Source organism: Fusarium coffeatum (assembly GCF_003316985.1).
Source record: "Fusarium coffeatum strain FIESC_28 chromosome Unknown BRIP53273_contig_39, whole genome shotgun sequence".
Classification (NCBI taxonomy): domain Eukaryota; kingdom Fungi; phylum Ascomycota; class Sordariomycetes; order Hypocreales; family Nectriaceae; genus Fusarium; species Fusarium coffeatum.
The window spans coordinates 74,188-92,528 of NW_022157836.1; the positions used below are offsets into that span (position 1 = coordinate 74,188).

General features: G+C 47.6%; 7 protein-coding genes across 7 annotated transcripts; 4 read left to right on the plus strand and 3 right to left on the minus strand.

The window, feature by feature from the left end:
- Positions 1-398: 398 nt before the first annotated feature.
- FIESC28_01522 (uncharacterized protein) lies at positions 399-2,823 on the plus strand (the record flags this gene model as incomplete). Its single annotated transcript, XM_031155672.1, has 3 exons — positions 399-859; positions 926-1,113; positions 1,160-2,823. The coding sequence occupies 3 exons, from the start codon at positions 399-401 to the stop codon at positions 2,821-2,823; spliced, it is 2,313 nt and encodes a 770-aa protein (XP_031020150.1).
- Positions 2,824-4,240: 1,417 nt separating this feature from the next.
- FIESC28_01523 (uncharacterized protein) lies at positions 4,241-5,576 on the minus strand (the record flags this gene model as incomplete). Its single annotated transcript, XM_031155673.1, has 2 exons — positions 4,241-5,379; positions 5,432-5,576. 2 exons carry the CDS (start codon positions 5,574-5,576, stop codon positions 4,241-4,243), a joined length of 1,284 nt encoding a protein of 427 aa, XP_031020151.1.
- A 4,200-nt stretch (positions 5,577-9,776) lies between these two features.
- On the plus strand, positions 9,777-10,771 carry FIESC28_01524 (uncharacterized protein; the record flags this gene model as incomplete). Its single annotated transcript, XM_031155674.1, has 2 exons — positions 9,777-9,861; positions 9,912-10,771. 2 exons carry the CDS (start codon positions 9,777-9,779, stop codon positions 10,769-10,771), a joined length of 945 nt encoding a protein of 314 aa, XP_031020152.1.
- A 344-nt stretch (positions 10,772-11,115) lies between these two features.
- On the minus strand, positions 11,116-12,630 carry FIESC28_01525 (uncharacterized protein; the record flags this gene model as incomplete). The annotated part of the gene is made up of 1 exon (XM_031155675.1): positions 11,116-12,630. The coding sequence occupies one exon, from the start codon at positions 12,628-12,630 to the stop codon at positions 11,116-11,118; it is 1,515 nt and encodes a 504-aa protein (XP_031020153.1).
- A 791-nt stretch (positions 12,631-13,421) lies between these two features.
- On the plus strand, positions 13,422-14,207 carry FIESC28_01526 (uncharacterized protein; the record flags this gene model as incomplete). Its single annotated transcript, XM_031155676.1, has 1 exon — positions 13,422-14,207. One exon carries the CDS (start codon positions 13,422-13,424, stop codon positions 14,205-14,207), a length of 786 nt encoding a protein of 261 aa, XP_031020154.1.
- A 148-nt stretch (positions 14,208-14,355) lies between these two features.
- FIESC28_01527 (uncharacterized protein) lies at positions 14,356-16,607 on the plus strand (the record flags this gene model as incomplete). Its single annotated transcript, XM_031155677.1, has 2 exons — positions 14,356-14,761; positions 14,815-16,607. The coding sequence occupies 2 exons, from the start codon at positions 14,356-14,358 to the stop codon at positions 16,605-16,607; spliced, it is 2,199 nt and encodes a 732-aa protein (XP_031020155.1).
- Positions 16,608-16,818: 211 nt separating this feature from the next.
- Positions 16,819-17,647, minus strand: FIESC28_01528 (uncharacterized protein; the record flags this gene model as incomplete). Its single annotated transcript, XM_031155678.1, has 2 exons — positions 16,819-17,272; positions 17,325-17,647. 2 exons carry the CDS (start codon positions 17,645-17,647, stop codon positions 16,819-16,821), a joined length of 777 nt encoding a protein of 258 aa, XP_031020156.1.
- Positions 17,648-18,341: the final 694 nt, after the last annotated feature.

Here is an 18,341-nt window from a genome sequence, read left to right on the forward strand (position 1 = left end):
TTGGATAGCGATCTCTAGCTTCTGATCAACGCACAGGTTGTCATTCGTCCTCTGCCATAAAGACCAAGACAGTAACAGTGCCGCAAGGGTGTCAAAAGAATTGGCCGGTTAAAGCATGAGAGATGAAATAATTTGATCACTTTATGCCAGCTTAGACTAATACTTAGGCTACTTTATTTTAGTACCCTAAGCCTTAGAGGATATCTCTTCTGTCACCCACCTAGAGTGCCTGCGTGACCATGGGAGGGCGGCTCATCGTTCCGTCAGATTAAATACTATTAGTGGTTATACGAAGGTTGTGCACTTCTCACCACCACCACAGTCTCATTTTCAATCCAGAGCCTGGTTTAAATCTTTCACCATGATTTGCAAAATAATCCCTCAACAACATCACAAGAATGAACAAACCCATCGCAAAGCTCATGCTAGTCATGAAAGGGCTGCTCAAGACTGTATGGGGCTTCCCTGCAGCAGCGTATCGCCGCATTGTCAATAGATGTTCAACGCTCCTACGCGCCATCGGTCTCGGTATCGCAACAATCACGAAAGGTCCTGAGAAGCCCAAAAGGCTCTTGACCATGTCCAGAAAGGTTGCACTCGCGCGATGCGGAGCACACATACTTCCGTCTTGTGTGTCTCTGATTCTCATCACCATCAATCTGTTAAGCTACTTTATCGGTGCTGAGCTACAAGCTTTCCAGAATGGCGACAGCATCAAACTTGGTATACTTCAGATCTGCGCAAAAGCACAAGAGCTACTCGTTGTGGCAAGTCTCTCAACTGTGATATTTCATGTTTTGAGATCAGAGCTTGTTTTCGGCCCGGGTTTACCGCTTGGTTTGCTGGGAGCAGGGTTCAAGTGAACGTCTCTGAGGTAAGTACGATTAATGCATGGTGATAAGGTGACCTTGCTAATTAGTGGTAGTTTCTTTTGGTCTCAAGAGTTCTGGGGATCTACCAGATACAAAGAAGCCCTGCTCCGAAAGGCTAGCATCTTTGGGCTCTTTATCATCTCAGGTCTTTTGGCTGTCCTTGCTGGTCCGACAACTGCTGTGTTGATGATTCCTCGAGAAACAGAATGGAAAGCTGGAGGGGCTAACTTCTACCTGAATGGTGAGTAAAAAGAAGAAGATACATAGCTTGAGCTTATGGTTTCCAGGAACGAAGGAAGAGATGTGGCCGAACTTTCTCGACGTACCGACTGTGAACTGTAGCGGGGACACCTGGCTCAATAACTCTCGGTGCCTTGCAAATGGCTACCAATCAATCCATGATACATTTACCAACAGAAGAGGGAGCAGCCAGGAGGGACGGATAGCCTTGCAAATTTCTGATGGCGATCTTTACAAGACTGTTCATGCTCGAGCTCGAGAGTCAACGACCTACATCGTCGAAACTTGGGCGTGTACAGCTCATGTCCCCACCGCCATACTGCATGCGGCTTCCGTAAGTCTGTGGGTGGCAGCACTTAACTACCTGGTATCTATCGCCAACCCAATCATGCACCCGAATCCCAAGCTTCTTCGCTACGCTTCGAGCCGCACGGCTAGCGTCAAGACTGAGCTTCCTGCGGCAAGAGTATTCTGCACTGATGTCGCCGAGACTGTTGAACAGAATAGCACATATATCCTAGCCAGCTTCCCTATGCTCACAGAGTATGGTCTGCAACTGCGGAACAGTACGCCTGGGGGAGATGTTGTCTGGTTCCAAACATACGATGTGACCAATATTGTGATTGGTATGATGAACACTCCGGCATTCACAAGAATCGTCGTGGAGCCAGTCGATCTACCACCAGACCTAAATCAAGCCAGCTCTGTAGGGGTGCTACTCCTCAGCCCCGAAGGTGAAATTACTGGAAGGTGGAAGTTGCAAGGGTGTTCCATCGACGGGAGGTGGGTCAAAGGAAAGACAAAAATCACAGAAGACCCCCTTAGCGTCAAATATGACTTCAGCGCTGATCAACCTCGTTCCACAGTGGACAGTACGGCAGATGTCGAGGCATATGGCTGGGGAGGATTTACGCCCCCGAATGATGGGACATGGAGACGTATCAACATCACTGCTGGTTGGCTGAGTGCCCTGAATGCTGAAATACCAGCGAATGGTCAGAACAATGGAACCAGACAGCAGAAGACGATCGCGAGTATATTTGAAGCCGTTTCTGATGGCCCACTAGGTGATGTCGATGCGAACATAATGCGGGAGCTTGCTTTGGCGGTCACTGTTGCTGACGGTCTTTCGCGATCATCAAGCTGGCGCACTACGAACTATAGTTCCACCTTCGAGCCTCTTGTCTCGACGACATGGAATGGGGCATCTGCAAGAACTCTAGTCCGGATTGGTGGCCCAAAGAACAAGCCGGACTCAGGAAATTCGGCCAAGAATGCCAAGCTCCATATGCAGATGGAACTACACGGTTATGCCATGTCCGCCGAGAGCTGGTTCGACTTTTTCTGTATTGCAGTCCTCTTGACCCATACTATCATCGCGCTCAGCCATTCGGTATGGGTGGTATGGTATCGAAGAACGAGTGACGCTTGGGAGAACATCACCGAAGTGTTTACTCTGGGTCTCAACCCAGACCGCCCTGGACAGACTGGTGAACGTGGACTAGAAAATACTTCGGCGGGTATCAGAACATGGGTTCCTACAAGTCAGGTTGGCTGGATCGAGGCTATCGATGGTAATACATCAACTTCAACAGCTTCAGATCGTCCTGAGGAGTTACAGCTAAGATTTGGTCAAGGTAGACACATGAAAGGGGACCAAAGAGATAATCAGTTCCAGGCCAAGGAGAACACAGACTATGGCACGATCTGAGAGTTTACGGAGGGGAGCTAGGTGGGTAACAGAAGAAATGTCCTCTAAGACTTAGGGTACCAAAATAAAGTAGCCTAAACGCTTCTCTAAATCACCATAAGATGCCTAACCTATTTCGTCTCTTATGCTTATGACAGTCAATTCTTCTAATACCATCCCATACCCATTCCGATATTCCATCTGTAACTCCAATATCCTATCAAAACTTCACTCCAGAACCTCATCTCCAGACTCCTCTGCAGAATCTGCAATTACCAATCAAGGATGGTACAACATAGCACGTGGGATCTCCGGTATGATTGGTGGCTCAGCCGAATCAGCCATCGTAAGATCATGGCCAGTGGTATCGTTGGTGGTATGCTTGAACTTCGGTTGCTGAGCCCACAGAACCCCTCCGGGTCCTCATCTGAGTCTGCCATTACCATAGGTTCCGGTGACTCTGGTTTTTTGTTTTCAACCTTGTACTCCTCAAGGTCTTGCTTCCCATGGTCTTCTTGCTACTCAGTTTGACTCGAGGCTTCTTAGAGTTTAAGTGTAGAATCTCAGAGTCTGCATATCGTCTGATAACTGGAGTAGGATCCGGAGCTATAGCAGCCCGGGCAAGGGATGCATGGTGTTCCTGTAATATTTAGAGCTTGATCGTCAAGATAACAACCAGAGCACTTACCCGATGTTTTCCAGTCGCCAAGTGTGTGATGAGCTGTTTTTCAGACTCAAATTTCGTACCATGACAGGACATGCCTTGGATGCGGCACAGCCATCTTCCATTCAGATTCCAATCAGGTTCTGAATTAGTTAGATGACGGAACATATGCTCTGAGGCACGTTTTCGGTTTTCAAGTCGTGCGGCAGAGAGTCGCTGATCTTGTTCTTCAAGGACGTCAATCCACATAGTATAAGTTAGTCACATGGGAAATATGCTGAAGTAGAGCACACTAACAGTTTCGAGTCTCAGACTTTGTTTCATTCAAAGAGCCAGAAGTTTCATCTGCATCTGGCAGATCATTGGGCCAAGCAAGCTCAGTGCTGTCGCTAATCGATGCTGAAATGTCTTCCATTGTAGTAAACTTAAGAGAAGTCATCCGAGAGAAAGTTGCAATTGAGACAGCGAAAGGGAATTTGCAGATTGAGAACAGTACGCAGCCTCCCGGAAGGATTGGAAACCAAAGTTTGTGGGGCCCTGCCTAGAGGTCGGTGACGACGACGATATTGTCGGTACTGACAGGTTGAGGAAGGAGCGGACCTCAGACGTCCGCGGCGCAAAATGTGGCTGAGTAAATGAGCAGCAGAAAAGCATATGATTTCGTGGCATGTATGAACGGTATGCATTTGCTAAAAACTAAACATATGGTATATCTACATAATAAAACTAGAGCATGGGTATCTCAGATAATCATGAATCGTATAAACAACATTCTCAAAGCATCAACCAAACCATCGCTGCCAAAGATCCTCCCAAAGCAAACTCCAAACAGCTCTCAAGACCAAATGCACCGCTTTCATCATCCGCATCATCCGACATATAAGTCATGGTATTCGGTGTGGCAGGGTAATAATTGTCGTTAAAAGTCGAGTTCAGCGTCACGTTGCCCACCGCATCACCATCTTCAAGGCGGATATATGTCTGAACCTCGTGCTTCTCCAACATATCCTCTGTCACGACGATTTCTCGCGCACCTCTGATCCAATCGCCGTAGCCGCCGTACCCTGAGTGCTGTCCGTAGCAGAGGTGGATACCGTTGCCTTCAATGTCCATTCCGTCTAGCTTCGTATCCCAGCGGTAGCACCATGTGTTTCCGTGGTCGTGACCGTAGAACAGGCCGATGATTCCAGGAATAGTGACCAAAGCTTCCATGAAAGGAATGTCTTGGCCGCCGTATGGGCAGTCGTAGGTAGGGGTTCCGTCTGCGCACCATCCGTAGCCCTGTTGAGGTACTGGAGGGTCATCGTTGATACCTACCTGGTAATTCTTGCGAATACCCAGCTCGGTCTGAAGGGCGACTGTCGCGTTGGGAGGTACGTGGACAAAAGCGAGTGAAGGAATGGTTTTGTTGTACTTGTCCGTGATGTCCGTGTTGGTCTCATTGAACCAGTCCACAACGCTCTGGTCAACCCAATTCTCCTGCCAGCTTCCCTGATAATAGTTTCCGCCACGGCTATCAAAGAACCATAGGATGAGCTGTGGACTGCAATCGGAAGTCTTCTTGCAGTCGGAAGCATAGACGGGTAGATAGTAGTTGGTTGTACCAGATTTTGTCGTGTTGACCATTTTCCGAGTACGTGCTCCAGGGAACATTTGCTCGCGTTCAAGAATTCCATCGCCAGCGATGTTGTAGTTGTGGTCGTGATTTCCATAGGTGGAAGCCCAGGTAAGACTGCGGTTTACCATAGGCTCAACGATCATGTCGACATAATGTGTGCTGTTATGCTTCCATGTTGAGTCACCGTTGATGAGATCGCCATTGAGAACGACCAGATCTGGTCTATCGTAGTCCAGGACCTTGCTGATAACCTCGACTGAGTGACGATCCTGCTCAGGACCTGTTGTTGATTCATCTAAACTCACATGTCAGTCGTATATCAGCGGTGGCCAATTGAGGAAACTCACATTGTCCAAAATGCATATCAGAGAAGATGGCAATTTGGAAAGTGCCATCCTTCTTGAACTGCAACGGATCAAGCTTAGAATTGTCCACATCTGCGCCATAACCGAGCGCCACAAGGGAAGCCATAGCAATAATCTGTCGTTTCATTGTAAATAAAGTGGCGATACCCAATGTGAAAATTGGATTGTTGATAGTCGTGATGATCTTTCTGGGGGATGCACATCCATCACGGCTCATCGCCTGTTTAAGAATATGCAGAGTCAAGCATCAATGCGTCATCCCATGGAATTTTCGAATAAAGCCCAAAACTTCACGATGCCCAGATGAGTTAGGCTTGCAGGTAAGGGGAGTTTAAAGAGGGGCATGGTAGCAGGTTTCGTGGACAGCGCACGTAGGCGAGTCCATGGCCAACAAGGCCTGTAATTTCGTGGCGCCTTTCCTTTTTTCCTCCGAATCTAAAAGCAATCATCTAACTTATTAGCCTGTCTTGAAAACAAGATGCGGGTAAAGCGGGAGTATAGTGTTTTAAAAGGCCTGGGGTAGTAAAGGTTATAGCATTTGAGTTTATTACAAAACTACCGATATCAATTGATGTTACCGATCTGCCTTACTTGGCACATCCCAACTCTGATCTCTTGAAGACTCGTATCAATTGACCGATCGATTTCGGGTCCGAGCCGAAGGTGTGGGATGTGGGAGAATCCGAGACCTGAGACGGCCCGAGCACCAACAGGAGTCGTCATTCCGCTCGACTAAGCTTCTGTAGCGCCAACTCAAAGCAACCAATGCCTTGGTCTGATCATTAATCTTTGCTCAACTGCCGCGTCAGTGTCGGCGTCAACAATTACCTAAGCTGCTTGCGCTCGTACGAGTTTGTTGTTAGCTTGTCTGCTAGAGGAAATTTGATGCTTGAAGAGGAAACAGAGCACGCGTGTAGATTCCCTTGTGGGCGATGGATTGATCCACTGATCCACGCGATTGGAAAAGCTTGGCCTGTTTCTTATCAGACTGATAATATTCGCTCTTTTTTCGCACGTGAGAGATTCTTCATTTGCGATGTCTCGTAATGGCATTGTAGTGTTTCGCAAAACACACCAGGGCTAGTGTTGCGTCAGGCAACATTACTTCAAGTTTTGGGCATCGGTACTCTGCAATTAACTTTCGGATAAATTGCACAGAAAGCAGCGATGCAAGTCCAGAGGCGTACTGCGATGAGCTAGCTGAGAAGGGGAGAGATGGGCACGGCAAGTATAACCTGCATAAGCCGGCAGTTAGCCCTGGTTTATTTTGGGAGAGGGCTTTTGCTTAGAATTTTGACCTCACCAACAGCTGGCCAAGACATTATCTTCCTCCGTAGTCTCCGAGCGGCAGATCAACCAGACGACCAGACATGGCATATCATAACTCCTCTTTCTGGCGACACTATCTATACATATATAAACAAAGGCAACCCAGCATTTTACTCACCACGCTAAGCAATGCAGCTTGGCTCAACCTAGAACTCAGGCGATACCATGACAAAGCCAGCATCCTTCTTCGTCCAATCTCTACTATCATCCATAATACAGCTCTGCATCTAGCACATGTTGATCGTCTTGGCATTGTCGCCATGAATAGTGTTGATACCAATCAAATCACCGTCGGCGATAGTGAATATGGATCGGCCCTGGATTCCATCGTCACAGACGTATTGCCACCTCTTTCTGGGTCTTGCTGATAATCAAGTACTTCATTGTAACTCCGTATTCAAGAATATAGATGCATCGGTATCGTCTTTCAAGTTGGGTTTGACGGAGCAAGTATGAACTCGCCGTCTACAGCATGGCCAATAAAACAGATTCGTACATGACTTTTAAAGCTGCTGTAGTGAACATATGAGACTTAGATGAGACCAAGGCTCTGATATGATGAAACAGACCTCCGGAGAAGCCAAGAGAGCGGAGAGAGCTTCAGGAAAAGTAATAGAGTTATACCATGCATGGTGAGTCATGAAGATGAGACGTTATGTGGGAGACCTGCAAGTGGTTGTGAGAAGAATTGTCCTCTAAGGCTTAGGGCGTGAAAATAAAATAGCATAAGTGATAGCCTAAAAGCTCGCATGAGGTAACCAAATTATTTCGACCCTTATGCTAAAGGCGACCAATTCTTCTGACCCTGACGGCAAGATATAGCGAAGACGGAATTTTGATCGGACGGGGGAACCGTCATTGCACGAAGTCGTAAACCTTCTTGGGCGTGACCTTACTTCATAGCTAACCCTTGCCTTCAATCAATGGAAGTTGCAATCTCATTGGGTCTCAGTCAGGTAGTATTATATACTGGACTGGACCTGTCATCGGCTTCAAGAGGAAGGTACGCCGAAAGTATCCTTAGTCTAAACTATCACGGCTTTCTATTTCTCCGTTTGACTCTAAGATTCTACCGGAGCTAGAGAGTTGCCCCGGTCACCGTTTTGGAAAGGCTCACCGTTCACGACTAATCAGTATTCGCGCTACCCATTGCGTTTCCCAATACAGAAACTTCACATACGACAGGTCGCCACTTTAGTGCAAGATAAGCTCTGTTTCTGGTTGAAGATCTATACCTCGATCTGTTTTTCACAATAGAGTTCCGCTGTGCCTAACTTATCCTCCAATGGATATGCGATGAACCCTCCGAGTCCCCGTCTGTAGATCTTAGAGAGATCTTCAAAGTTCAAATCAAGATGGATTGCCGATCTTGTGTACAACGCTATACCCGAAACCGTGTAGAACTGCAACCAGCGGTCCAACCCCGCGGCCCTATCCGCTCCAGCTGAAGGTGGCTGCTTATGGCGCACAAGTAAGACATCAATACCTTAAAACAGCAACTGATCGTGCGCAGCTTGCGGGTTGCCGTGCTGAACAATGAGGAGCGTACCCAATAGAGGGAGGATATAGCACGCAAGGTATTTGCCTTGATCTGCCGACCTTGGGAAGGTTTATGCAGTATGACCTGATTGCTCGTCCGTTCGCCGGGAATGAGCAACTAAGCAAGCTTAATGCCCAGGTCTCAACAAGAGCCACTGTTTAGTTATGCAATTGACCTCTTCATTATTAATACATATGATGCTTCTGAATAAAGACCCTGTAAATTGCACAACATGAACCAGACCGACTCGATCAAGTGTTTCGTATTACAAAAGCACAAGACACAATATCACATACACTGCACACCGCTGTTCAAGTGATTCATTCTCGTGAAGGAGTTCTTTGGTCCTTTAAAAACAACGCACTACATTGGACCCTGCTGTCACGATACCATCAGATATCAGATACGCAATTTTATCATGTTGAGTGTTATGCCAACAACATCGGTCTTGGAGGCCCACATTCCCTCCATCAAGCATTATCCAAGTAAGCTATAGTCCGCTTTTCAACCAAACAGTTAAACTGACAGATGAAATCAAGCTGTGGAAATAAATGAGGCATATGAATACGACTATATCATCTTCTATCGGTGGTTATCACCAGATCTCTACGAAAGAGGCAGAGTTATGGCACGTCTAGTAGCCGAGATGATTGAGAAAAAGGCACGCCGTGTCTGGCTTGACCAGCATCAAATGACGAGAAGCACAGAAGCTGGAGAAGTCACCAAGAGAATATCTCAGACATTCTTATCAGTCTCTCAAATTGTTATCTTGGCAGCACCTGGCGATTGGCATCGTTTCTCAAATATGGATGATATTCATCGTTGGGAGTGGGAGATGAGCCTGAGAAGCGGTGAGTGGACTCACTTTCTGAGAAATCGTGATATTGACACTGACCGCCATCCAGATAAACAAATCTGGCTGCTGCAATACGGAACACCAGACACCGCACAGGCAGCCACAAAAGAACAACTGGAAGCGGAGATGATTACACATTGTCCCAGGCTAGCAAAGTTGTTTGCGGGTCGCGAGTTGCATATACGATCGCTATCGATGGATAACATTGACGTGGTGCTGGGTGAGATTGCAGAGGCGCGGTAGGGACGGGGTTACAGCCCCTTCGGCGACGCCCGATGTCGATCCCTAAAGTCCAATAACTTCAATCGATGGGTAGATTTCGGGGAGAACTCACTAGTCATGCAGTATTGCATCCGTGTTTCCTTAAGGTTTTGGGCGTGGGGCGGTATGATGTGGCGTTGGACGAAAACAGATCGACAATGCAGTGAGACAGTCACGGTTAGGGTAGCGTGAGATAATCACGGACAGGCTAGAGTGACTTATTAAGGCATACACAAAAGCTATTCCGTGATTAGAGGCCTAGTACATCATTACTTAATGCTCCTTCACCCCCAAAGTTCTTCTCTAGCTCAATATGTTCGTCAGTAAGCACCTAAGCAAACATGTCTGCTATTGCCACTAAGCCAAGCCACGGCCTTCGTCTCGACGAGCCGATTATACCCAGTAGCTCTCAACCTAGGGAGGACAGTATGTACTTCACTTCGCTCAATCCCTTACAGATTCTCACATGCCTGTAGCAGATGAAAGCCTTACACACATACAGAATGCCTTTAAGGCTGGCAAGGAACACGTCGTCCCATGGACATCCCAAGAGGATGCACGGATAGAACAAGCCATGAACGACCTTGGCTCTTACCTGACTGAACTTGACCATTCTCTCTCTTATGAGGGAACGGACAAGAAAGTTGTTTGGCGAAAGTCTTGCTGGTTCGCTAGCCACGGCATAGGTCATCCGTTCCTAGATTCTGAGGATGACATCGCCAAGTTTGACGGTGATCTTAAGGATGGTCTTACTGGTCTTCAAGCTCTGCGTGACTCGAGGATTCGAGACTCTATGCATTGTCTAAAGGCTTCCTTGGACAGTGCTCTGGTGAAGACCAGTATGGCTGTTGGTATCGATGCAGACATGGTGCAGCGATGTACTGTTCGGTATCGTGCTATCAAGTATACGCCTCATGCTGGCGCCCCTGGTGGCATTGGCCTTCATCCTGATGGTAATCTCCTGTCTGCACTCATCACAAATGGACCTGGACTTCGTGTCTATGACCTCGATGGAACTGTGCGTTTTCCTGGATACAAGGGCACGATTATGATGGGTGGATCTACACTTTATCGTTGGGCTAATGAGTTTCTTCCAACATTTCATGATGTCGATATCAGCGGGGACGAAGTCAAGGTTTCCATCGTGGCATTCTTCAACTTTCCCGATATGGAGACAATACCAAGAGGTTTACGCACTGAGGGAGACGGCTTCTTTCATGATATTCGACGCATCAAGGAGGATGATAAGTTGCCTAACGGAGAGCTATCGGCGCTTTGGGATATTATTATTGAGAATCATAACTTATCGCTACCGCCAGTTCGCGCAAGCGGATGAGTTTGGTTAGTTTGAATCATGTGAGCGGCGGCAGTATTCGTATTTCTTCTTCCTGCTTAGGTAAATACTATCTAAGTAGTCAAACCGGTCAGGTGGGTGTCAGGAAAATTCTCCCCTAAGGCCTAGATTAGAGAAATAAAGTAGCTTAACTGCTAGCCTAAGCTTGCATAAAGGGACCATATCATTTCGTCTCTTATGCTCTTAGTAGTAACGCAGTCTATCTTTGTGTGCAATTGTCAAAAGCCTATATATGAGCTGGCTGTCAAACTTATCCATAGTAATATCTCGTTCACCCTTCAACTTACTTCAGTTTTGTCCTTTTCCTCACTGACCCTTCCTTCACTTTACTTCCCGTGAGCATGTACTTCTTCCTCTTCTTCAGAACTTTCAGTCTCAATAGATTGCCGAAGCATTTCAACATCTTGCTCATCGATCGATTGGCCCCTCGCCACCGTCTCCTCTTGCGGAGCCTCATGGCTATGCAATCTCATGTTAATAAACATAAACCACAACCCCAAATCATACATGATTCGTAGCACACCACCAACAACAAAGGCGATCCAAAACTTTCCACTCTCAGCAAGACCACCTGTTAGCGAAGGACCAGTAGCCATGGCCAAGGTTCGAAGTGTAGAGGTGATACCCATGACAGCAGTGCGCTCCTCAGGCTTGACTACTGCAGCGATGAACGCAGCTCTCGGTGCTTGGTCCATATTGTTGAGACCCATACGGATAAACAACAGGATCACTGTGATGACGACACCGCTTGGAAAAGGGAAGAACAATACTGAGATTGAAGATGGCAGATGGGTAAAGACCATGGTGTTGATGAGTCCCAGATGTCGAGCTAGAGGTCCAGCGAAGACTGTGGAGATTGTGGCTAGAACCTGCGCTGTTGAGAAGATGTCTCCGAGTCTAGCCTTAGATAGGGAAAACTTGGTGTCGAGGAAGTACGTCGTTAAGGATTCCGATACCATACCATCGGCCAATGAATCGATAGTAAGAAGGAACCAAAGACGGTACATGACAGATCTGGTGCCTGAAGAGACACGTGAAAAGCGACTGGCGTGTTGCGGAGGGTTCGAAGCGCTAGTTGTCGGACGGCTGGTGTCTTCGTCCTCGTCCATAGAGTCTCGAAGAAGTCCCTCAGCCAACTCATCTGATGCCTCCGAGGAATCATCATGATCGGCCTCCGTCTTGTTGCTCATGACAAAGGCAAAGAAGACGTTCAACGCACCCATCAAAATGTATACCCAAAAGGTAGCATGGTACGCCGACACAAGGTTCCAGCCTTTGCTTTCAGTCATAGTCTCAACAAATCGTCCGGCCAATGCCGTCCCTGCTGCGGCGCCCAGACTTGAGCTGGTAACATACCAAGCCAAGACATCAGCTCGAGTCTTTGGGCTTGTAATGTGAGACAACATGGATTCTTCGATCGCTCGAAACGGACCAAAATCACTGCCACTGGCACTGATAACCCCAACAACAGCAGCCAAAAGAAGAATCCAGAAATTCTCAAAGATAGAGAAAATCACGCCCGAGAAAGCCATCAACACACCACCCGCAACAAGAATTCTCCGTCTCCCAAGCCCATCCGCCATGAGCGTAACAACCAGCCCCAGTACCACATCGCCCAAAAGCGTCAAACTCATGAACAGTCCAATCCGAAAATCCGAAAAGCCCAACTCTGAAAAGAACTGCGCTATCGTGAGCGTAACGGCCTTGAAGGCAAACATGCGACATGTGCGCGAGAGGATGAGTAACCATGCATCTTTACCAGCGCCGTAAACGGCTGAGATGCCGGACTCGTGGTATAGCCAGCCAGCCGTTTTAGCGACAGAGGTTCGTTGCGTCGCCATTTGAAAGATGAGAGGTGAGGAAAATATCGAACCGATGTGATCGCATGGTCAATTGCCTAATATCCGTCTAGTTTGCGGGGTGCGGCGATCGGAGGTATCGGTGCCGTGATCGGCAGTAGTCAGTTTACACCGAGTTGCCGTTTCGAGCGTCATTGTTACCGTGGTTGTGAGCGTGAGTCAGAGGAGGAATAAGGCCTGCAGATTTGGGCCATGGAGTTCAGAATTAGAGCCGAGCTGCTCTATAGTGAAGTAAAGTGTAGACTTGCAGAGTGAACGTTACAGTGGCTGGCCTGGTCTCTCTGTTTAAGCTTAAAAATGCTTGAAGCGTAAGGCGTTGGTGATAATTATATCTGTGTAAGAAGTCATCGTAGTGGAGGCCATATGGTAGGTTTCCAGCGTCAAACAATTAATTACGACGGTCGGGCTGCAATCTTGCGACCGTGGCAAGCACTTGGTTATCTGTACTTAAATTGCTAAGCCACAATCAAAACCCAGTACCTTGTCCCCGAATAGCTCAGCTGGAAGAGCGTTCGACTGTAATTGTTATATGTCATCGAAAGGTCACTTGTTCGATCCAGGTTTCGGGGAACCGTCTCTTTTTTTTGCATTTTCCATCAATCTATCTTATCATCATCTCTAAAGTCTCTTTAGACTTTTTATTGTTTGTTCTTTGGCCGGCTAATGAAACTGCCGTGCATAATGCATGACTCGTCCAGAATTAAACTTTTAAGCTTCTTGAAGCCCCGCATTCCAACTCTCAACTGCTAACGTCTTTATCCAGAACAGGCACAATGTCGTCTTCTGCCCATCCACTACCCTCGTGGTATTATCGCCTTGCTCCTCATCTCAAGTCTCACGGCGTGGTTCTTCCATGGAGTTTCGATGAAGACATCTCGGATCTCGATGAGGCGCGTTATAATGAAGCTAGTGCTTATAATGGGCCTGATGCAGAGTGGTTTCACCAACTGAGAGAGAAACGAGAAGAGCGCAAAAGGGAACTCCAAAAGCGAAGGGAGTTTATCCAAAGACAGAAAGAAAAGAACAGAGAAGACGAAGAGGACAAAATGAGAGAGGTGCAGACTGCTTATCAAGCCTTGGAAGGTACGGGCTACATGGCTGATCTTGGTGAATTGGATACCACGTTTGAGCTCTACTCCCTGGACTACTTTGACCATTTATACGATCCTAGTCCTGTCGGTAATCGTACGAAGTACTTGCGTTACGAGAATGCGGATGAGCAGAACCCTAACGGTCTTCTGATGGGCGTTTTATGGCTCAATCCAGACGTCAAAAGCGAACTTGTTCCATTCTACCCTCCATCACATTCGAGTTTGAAACAATACAGACTTGACACTATCGATGGAAGATTTGCCCTCATTGTGCAGTTCATCGACAAGAACCATATTGTCCTCCAAGCACGTCGAGACTTCGTTTTCATGGACAGGCCGCATCAGGCAACCGGGCCAGACACCTTCTTATTCGGAGGCGTTCGGAATGATTGGGGGAAACAACTGCAAGCTTATGCGAAAAGCTTCCATGGGACAGGATTTGGATTCTCGTTCGACGCGGCAGGTTGAAGGAGCCTTACGGTGGATCCACTTTGCGTGAATGAGCATAAGATGGTGTGCTGCGCCCCATCCTACGAAAGTGCACGGAGGATATATATAAACATGACTCCACTGTTCAACAATATTCCAGTTTTTATATCAAGTTTTTTGCATCATCATGGGAGCCTCAACATCATTGCCCACCATCGACAAGCCGTCAGAATTCCTCTCGCTCAAAGCTGGGACACTATGCGCTTGGTGTGACGATGGCTTGAAGCGCATCTCAGAAAATGGTGAACCGTACCGTACCCGCGCTCTGGCAGATCTTCTCGAGGCTTCAAAACACTGCCATTACTGTGCTATGTGGATGGAAGGCTTGCGCCAATCATGGCGTGAATTGAAGGAAGATGGACAAGTCGCAGCTTTCAAGCAGCATCCTCTAGCGCAGAACGCAGTCGATCCAAAGGACGTGAAACTTCAGTTCATCAATTATCATGATTGGCAGCTCGAGACTTCTGCACAGTATATTTGCTGGCCGTTTCAAGGTCATATGTGGGCGAAGCTTGACTTGGTTCCAGCGGAACGTGAGTGCGCCTTATCCTTGTATTCCTATTGCATGACTGACCATTTGTTGCAGTTGCGGTCTTCATATACACCAATCAATTGGCAAATTCAGATAAGACAGTTTTGATCAAGGAATGGTTGAAACGCTGCGAGAGTAAACACAACGTTTGCAAAGTCACGAAAGACCCATCATGGAAGCCAAGTCGACTGTTGCATCTTAGCAGCGAGCCCGAATCCCTGCAGATACGTCTTGTCAATAGTGACAATGTACCCGAGAGAGTCGAGTACCTGACAGTTAGTCACAATGAGCTATCCCTGGGACTTACGAAGGAAAATCTCGAAGAATTCAAGAAGTCAATTCCTACATCTCAACTCTCCCGAAGCTTCATCTCAGCATGTGAAATGGTCAGGACTCTGGGTAAAGAGTATGTCTGGATCGACTCTCTTTGCGTCATCCAAGACGACCCTGAAGACGAAGCTGACCGTATGGCCTTTATCTGGGAGAGGTCTTGGCTCCACCTAGTAGCCCATAGCGCTTTAGATGAAGGGAAGCCTATCTCTGGTGTTCATGTGACACGTGATGAGAGCTCTTGGCTTCCGATATGGGTTTCCCGCGAATGGGGTGGTCCTTCATCCGGCGACTATTGCGTTTCGCGATATGACGACTGGTGGACCGCTGTGTCACGCTCTCCAGTGAACAAGCAGGCTTTAACTATCGAGGCACGTATCCTTGCGCCTCGAGTGTTACATCTAGGGTTAGAACAACTCATGTTTGAATGCGGTTCGATGAGTGTCTGCGAGAGGCTGCCACTCGGTCGGCGGACCTCTAGTTCTGATCCGGTCTCAGCGCTCAAGTCTTTCATCACGCAAGTGAGGAATGATGGTTTAGAACATCTTACCCGTGAGAGCTTATTCAACGCCTGGGGTAATGCCATCCGGGTTTATGGCCAAGCAAGACTCGCTGTAGGAACGGATAAGCTGGCAGCGCTCCGTGCTTTAGCTGATGCATTCCATCCCGCCTTCAAACACTTAGCTGATTCCGAGACTGAGGTAAGGAATCAAGACAAAGATTCGCAAAAGCAAGAAACTGTTGACGACAGACAGCAAGACCTCTTCATTGCGGGACTGTGGAGGCCCTATCTGGAGATGCAGCTGGCATGGCGAGCGACATCAAACGTCCAGCGGTTCCAGTTGAATGGACTCGCCCCGATGGCGCCTGGTAAGCGATACAACCAATATGTCGCTCCAAGCTGGTCATGGTGTTCTCTGAAGGATGCTCTCATCGAACCACAAGGAGTGAGTCCGATCGACATTTATTTCGCAAGTGTACTCGATGTAAAGACTATGCCGAGTTCAGACCATGGTTCTAAAGAGGCACCTCGCTCCTCTCTTTACATCCAAGGCTCCATCATCCCCATCGCCGGCCTCGGCAAGGGAAACGGGATGAAACTGATCAACTTCGAAACCGTCAACCAAGATCCAAACCTTGGTTGGAAAGGCAAGACTATCGACATCGATAGTAAGAACTATTGGGATGTAGACTTTGATGAAGAGGCTGCCAAATGTCAAGGGCCTTTTGCAGTGCCCATCTTTGCTGATATGACAAGAACAACGAAGCCTCTTCACTGCTTGGTTCTGGATAGACGAGATGATGAGAAGGGCATGTATGCTGTGCGCCTGGGAGCTTTTTTGTTGGATAATATGGATGATGTGAAGGCTTTTTGGAAAAGTGTGGGGGCGTTTAATAGTGTTTCCTCTGATGGTACGAAGAAGTGCGATGGTCTGTTTAGGTTCGTTGAGACTGATGGAAGGGGCGAGTATAAGAAGGCGGACGGGGTACTACAGCGAGCCTTTGAGGTTCGATAGGTTTTGGTTTTCGATAACAAGGTTTCTGATACGACAGCAATAAGAGAAATTATGCTTTGGCACAGTAACTAAGTATGTTGAGTTTAATCCCAAACTCATATTCACAATTATTGCGATTTGTTTATCGACAGACGCGAACATTATACATACTTAAATATGGACAATATATTGGAATAGAAACTAAATACACTCTTGTGTCAAACTAGAATATTTACTCGTCAACGTAGGGGTCAAATCCCTCAACACCGCCATCACCAGCCGCATCCTTAAGCGAGTCACCAAACTCATCATCCAACTTCGGTCCAACACCACCACTCCAGTTCTGAAGCATCTTGTCCCGAAGACCAACATCAGGCCAGTTGTCCCAACCAACAAGAGGAGCCTTGAAGAAGGAACCTGTAGGGTTCTCAGGGTTCGCCCGGTCATCATCATTGGCGAAGCGGAAGCAGTGTGTTCCAGGACCATCCTTGTGATACACAAGAAGAGGGCTTGTGCCGTCGATGGGGAACTCGTTGCTGGCTCCCCCGTAGCCGCCATGGCATGAGGGGGCGACGCGGAGGACGGTGTCACCCTTTGCGAAGACAACGATGTTCTCCCAGTCGTGACGGTGACCACCGGCGAAGCTTCCTAGAGCACCCTGGTCTTTCTCGTAGTATGTCTCATACCTATAGTTCCATCATCAATACTTATCTCTGATTGAAGACCGGAAGGACTTACATGATAGCGCAGATACCGTTGTTACATCGCTTGCGAGAGTAGGTGTTGGAGTTATCCAGCTGAGGAGGATCACGGCAGTCCCCCTCAGGGGTGCCAGTTGCTCCATGTCCAGGATTTAAATTGCCATCAGGGTCGATAGCAGCAGTCTGGTAACAACCATCGCCGTCGAAGTCGAGCGAAGGTTGAAACTTGAGTTCAATCTCGTCCGCACCCTCGGGCAGGGCTGTGAGAACGTCTCTCTTGACTTGCTTAGAGACGGGCGATGCCTGGACTGAAGCAATGGCACCGAGAAGGGCTGCGGCGGTAAAGAACTTGTTCTGCATGATGAAGGTTGAGGAATGGGGTTGTGATGGTGATGGTGAGATTGAGGTTTGTTGGCATCTGTTGGAATATTTATACTTCATTGAAGCTCTATTCAACCATCTTCCTTCATCAACATCCGATCGATGAACAGGTTACTATTGAGCCTTGCACTGCTGATCTTTCAGCTTATGCACCTCTCAGACAATTACGTTGCACAAACGCTGATCACAATATTTTCCCACCATCCTAACTGGCTCCTTGTACGAGTTCCTTCACAATTCCACGGAACTCTCGCATGCCTCAATTAATCCCACGAGGGATAGACCTTTTGCTAAGTGAATCCTTCGTTATGCATCGGGCCCAATTAACGTGTAGTGCTGTTTCAGCCATGAAACGTTATAGAGTCAATTGCATCATCGTCTTGCTTTTTATTGAACGGTGAATACTTTAATGCCCGGAGTTAACAAGGGATGAAGCACTAAAAAAAGATCGTCACGGCGTTGTAGCGCACGTGGGTCAATCATGCAACTGTAAGGCTGTGTGAAGTCGGCGGTCTACACCTCTCGCTACCACGCAACACCTCGAAGAACTAACTACCTTCATGACATTGAGAGTCAAGAATAATTAAATACTTATTAAGTTATGAACGTGAAGCAGTGGAATTGGTCAATTGGAAATAGCACTACTCTTCAGCGATACTCCTTTCGCAGTCTA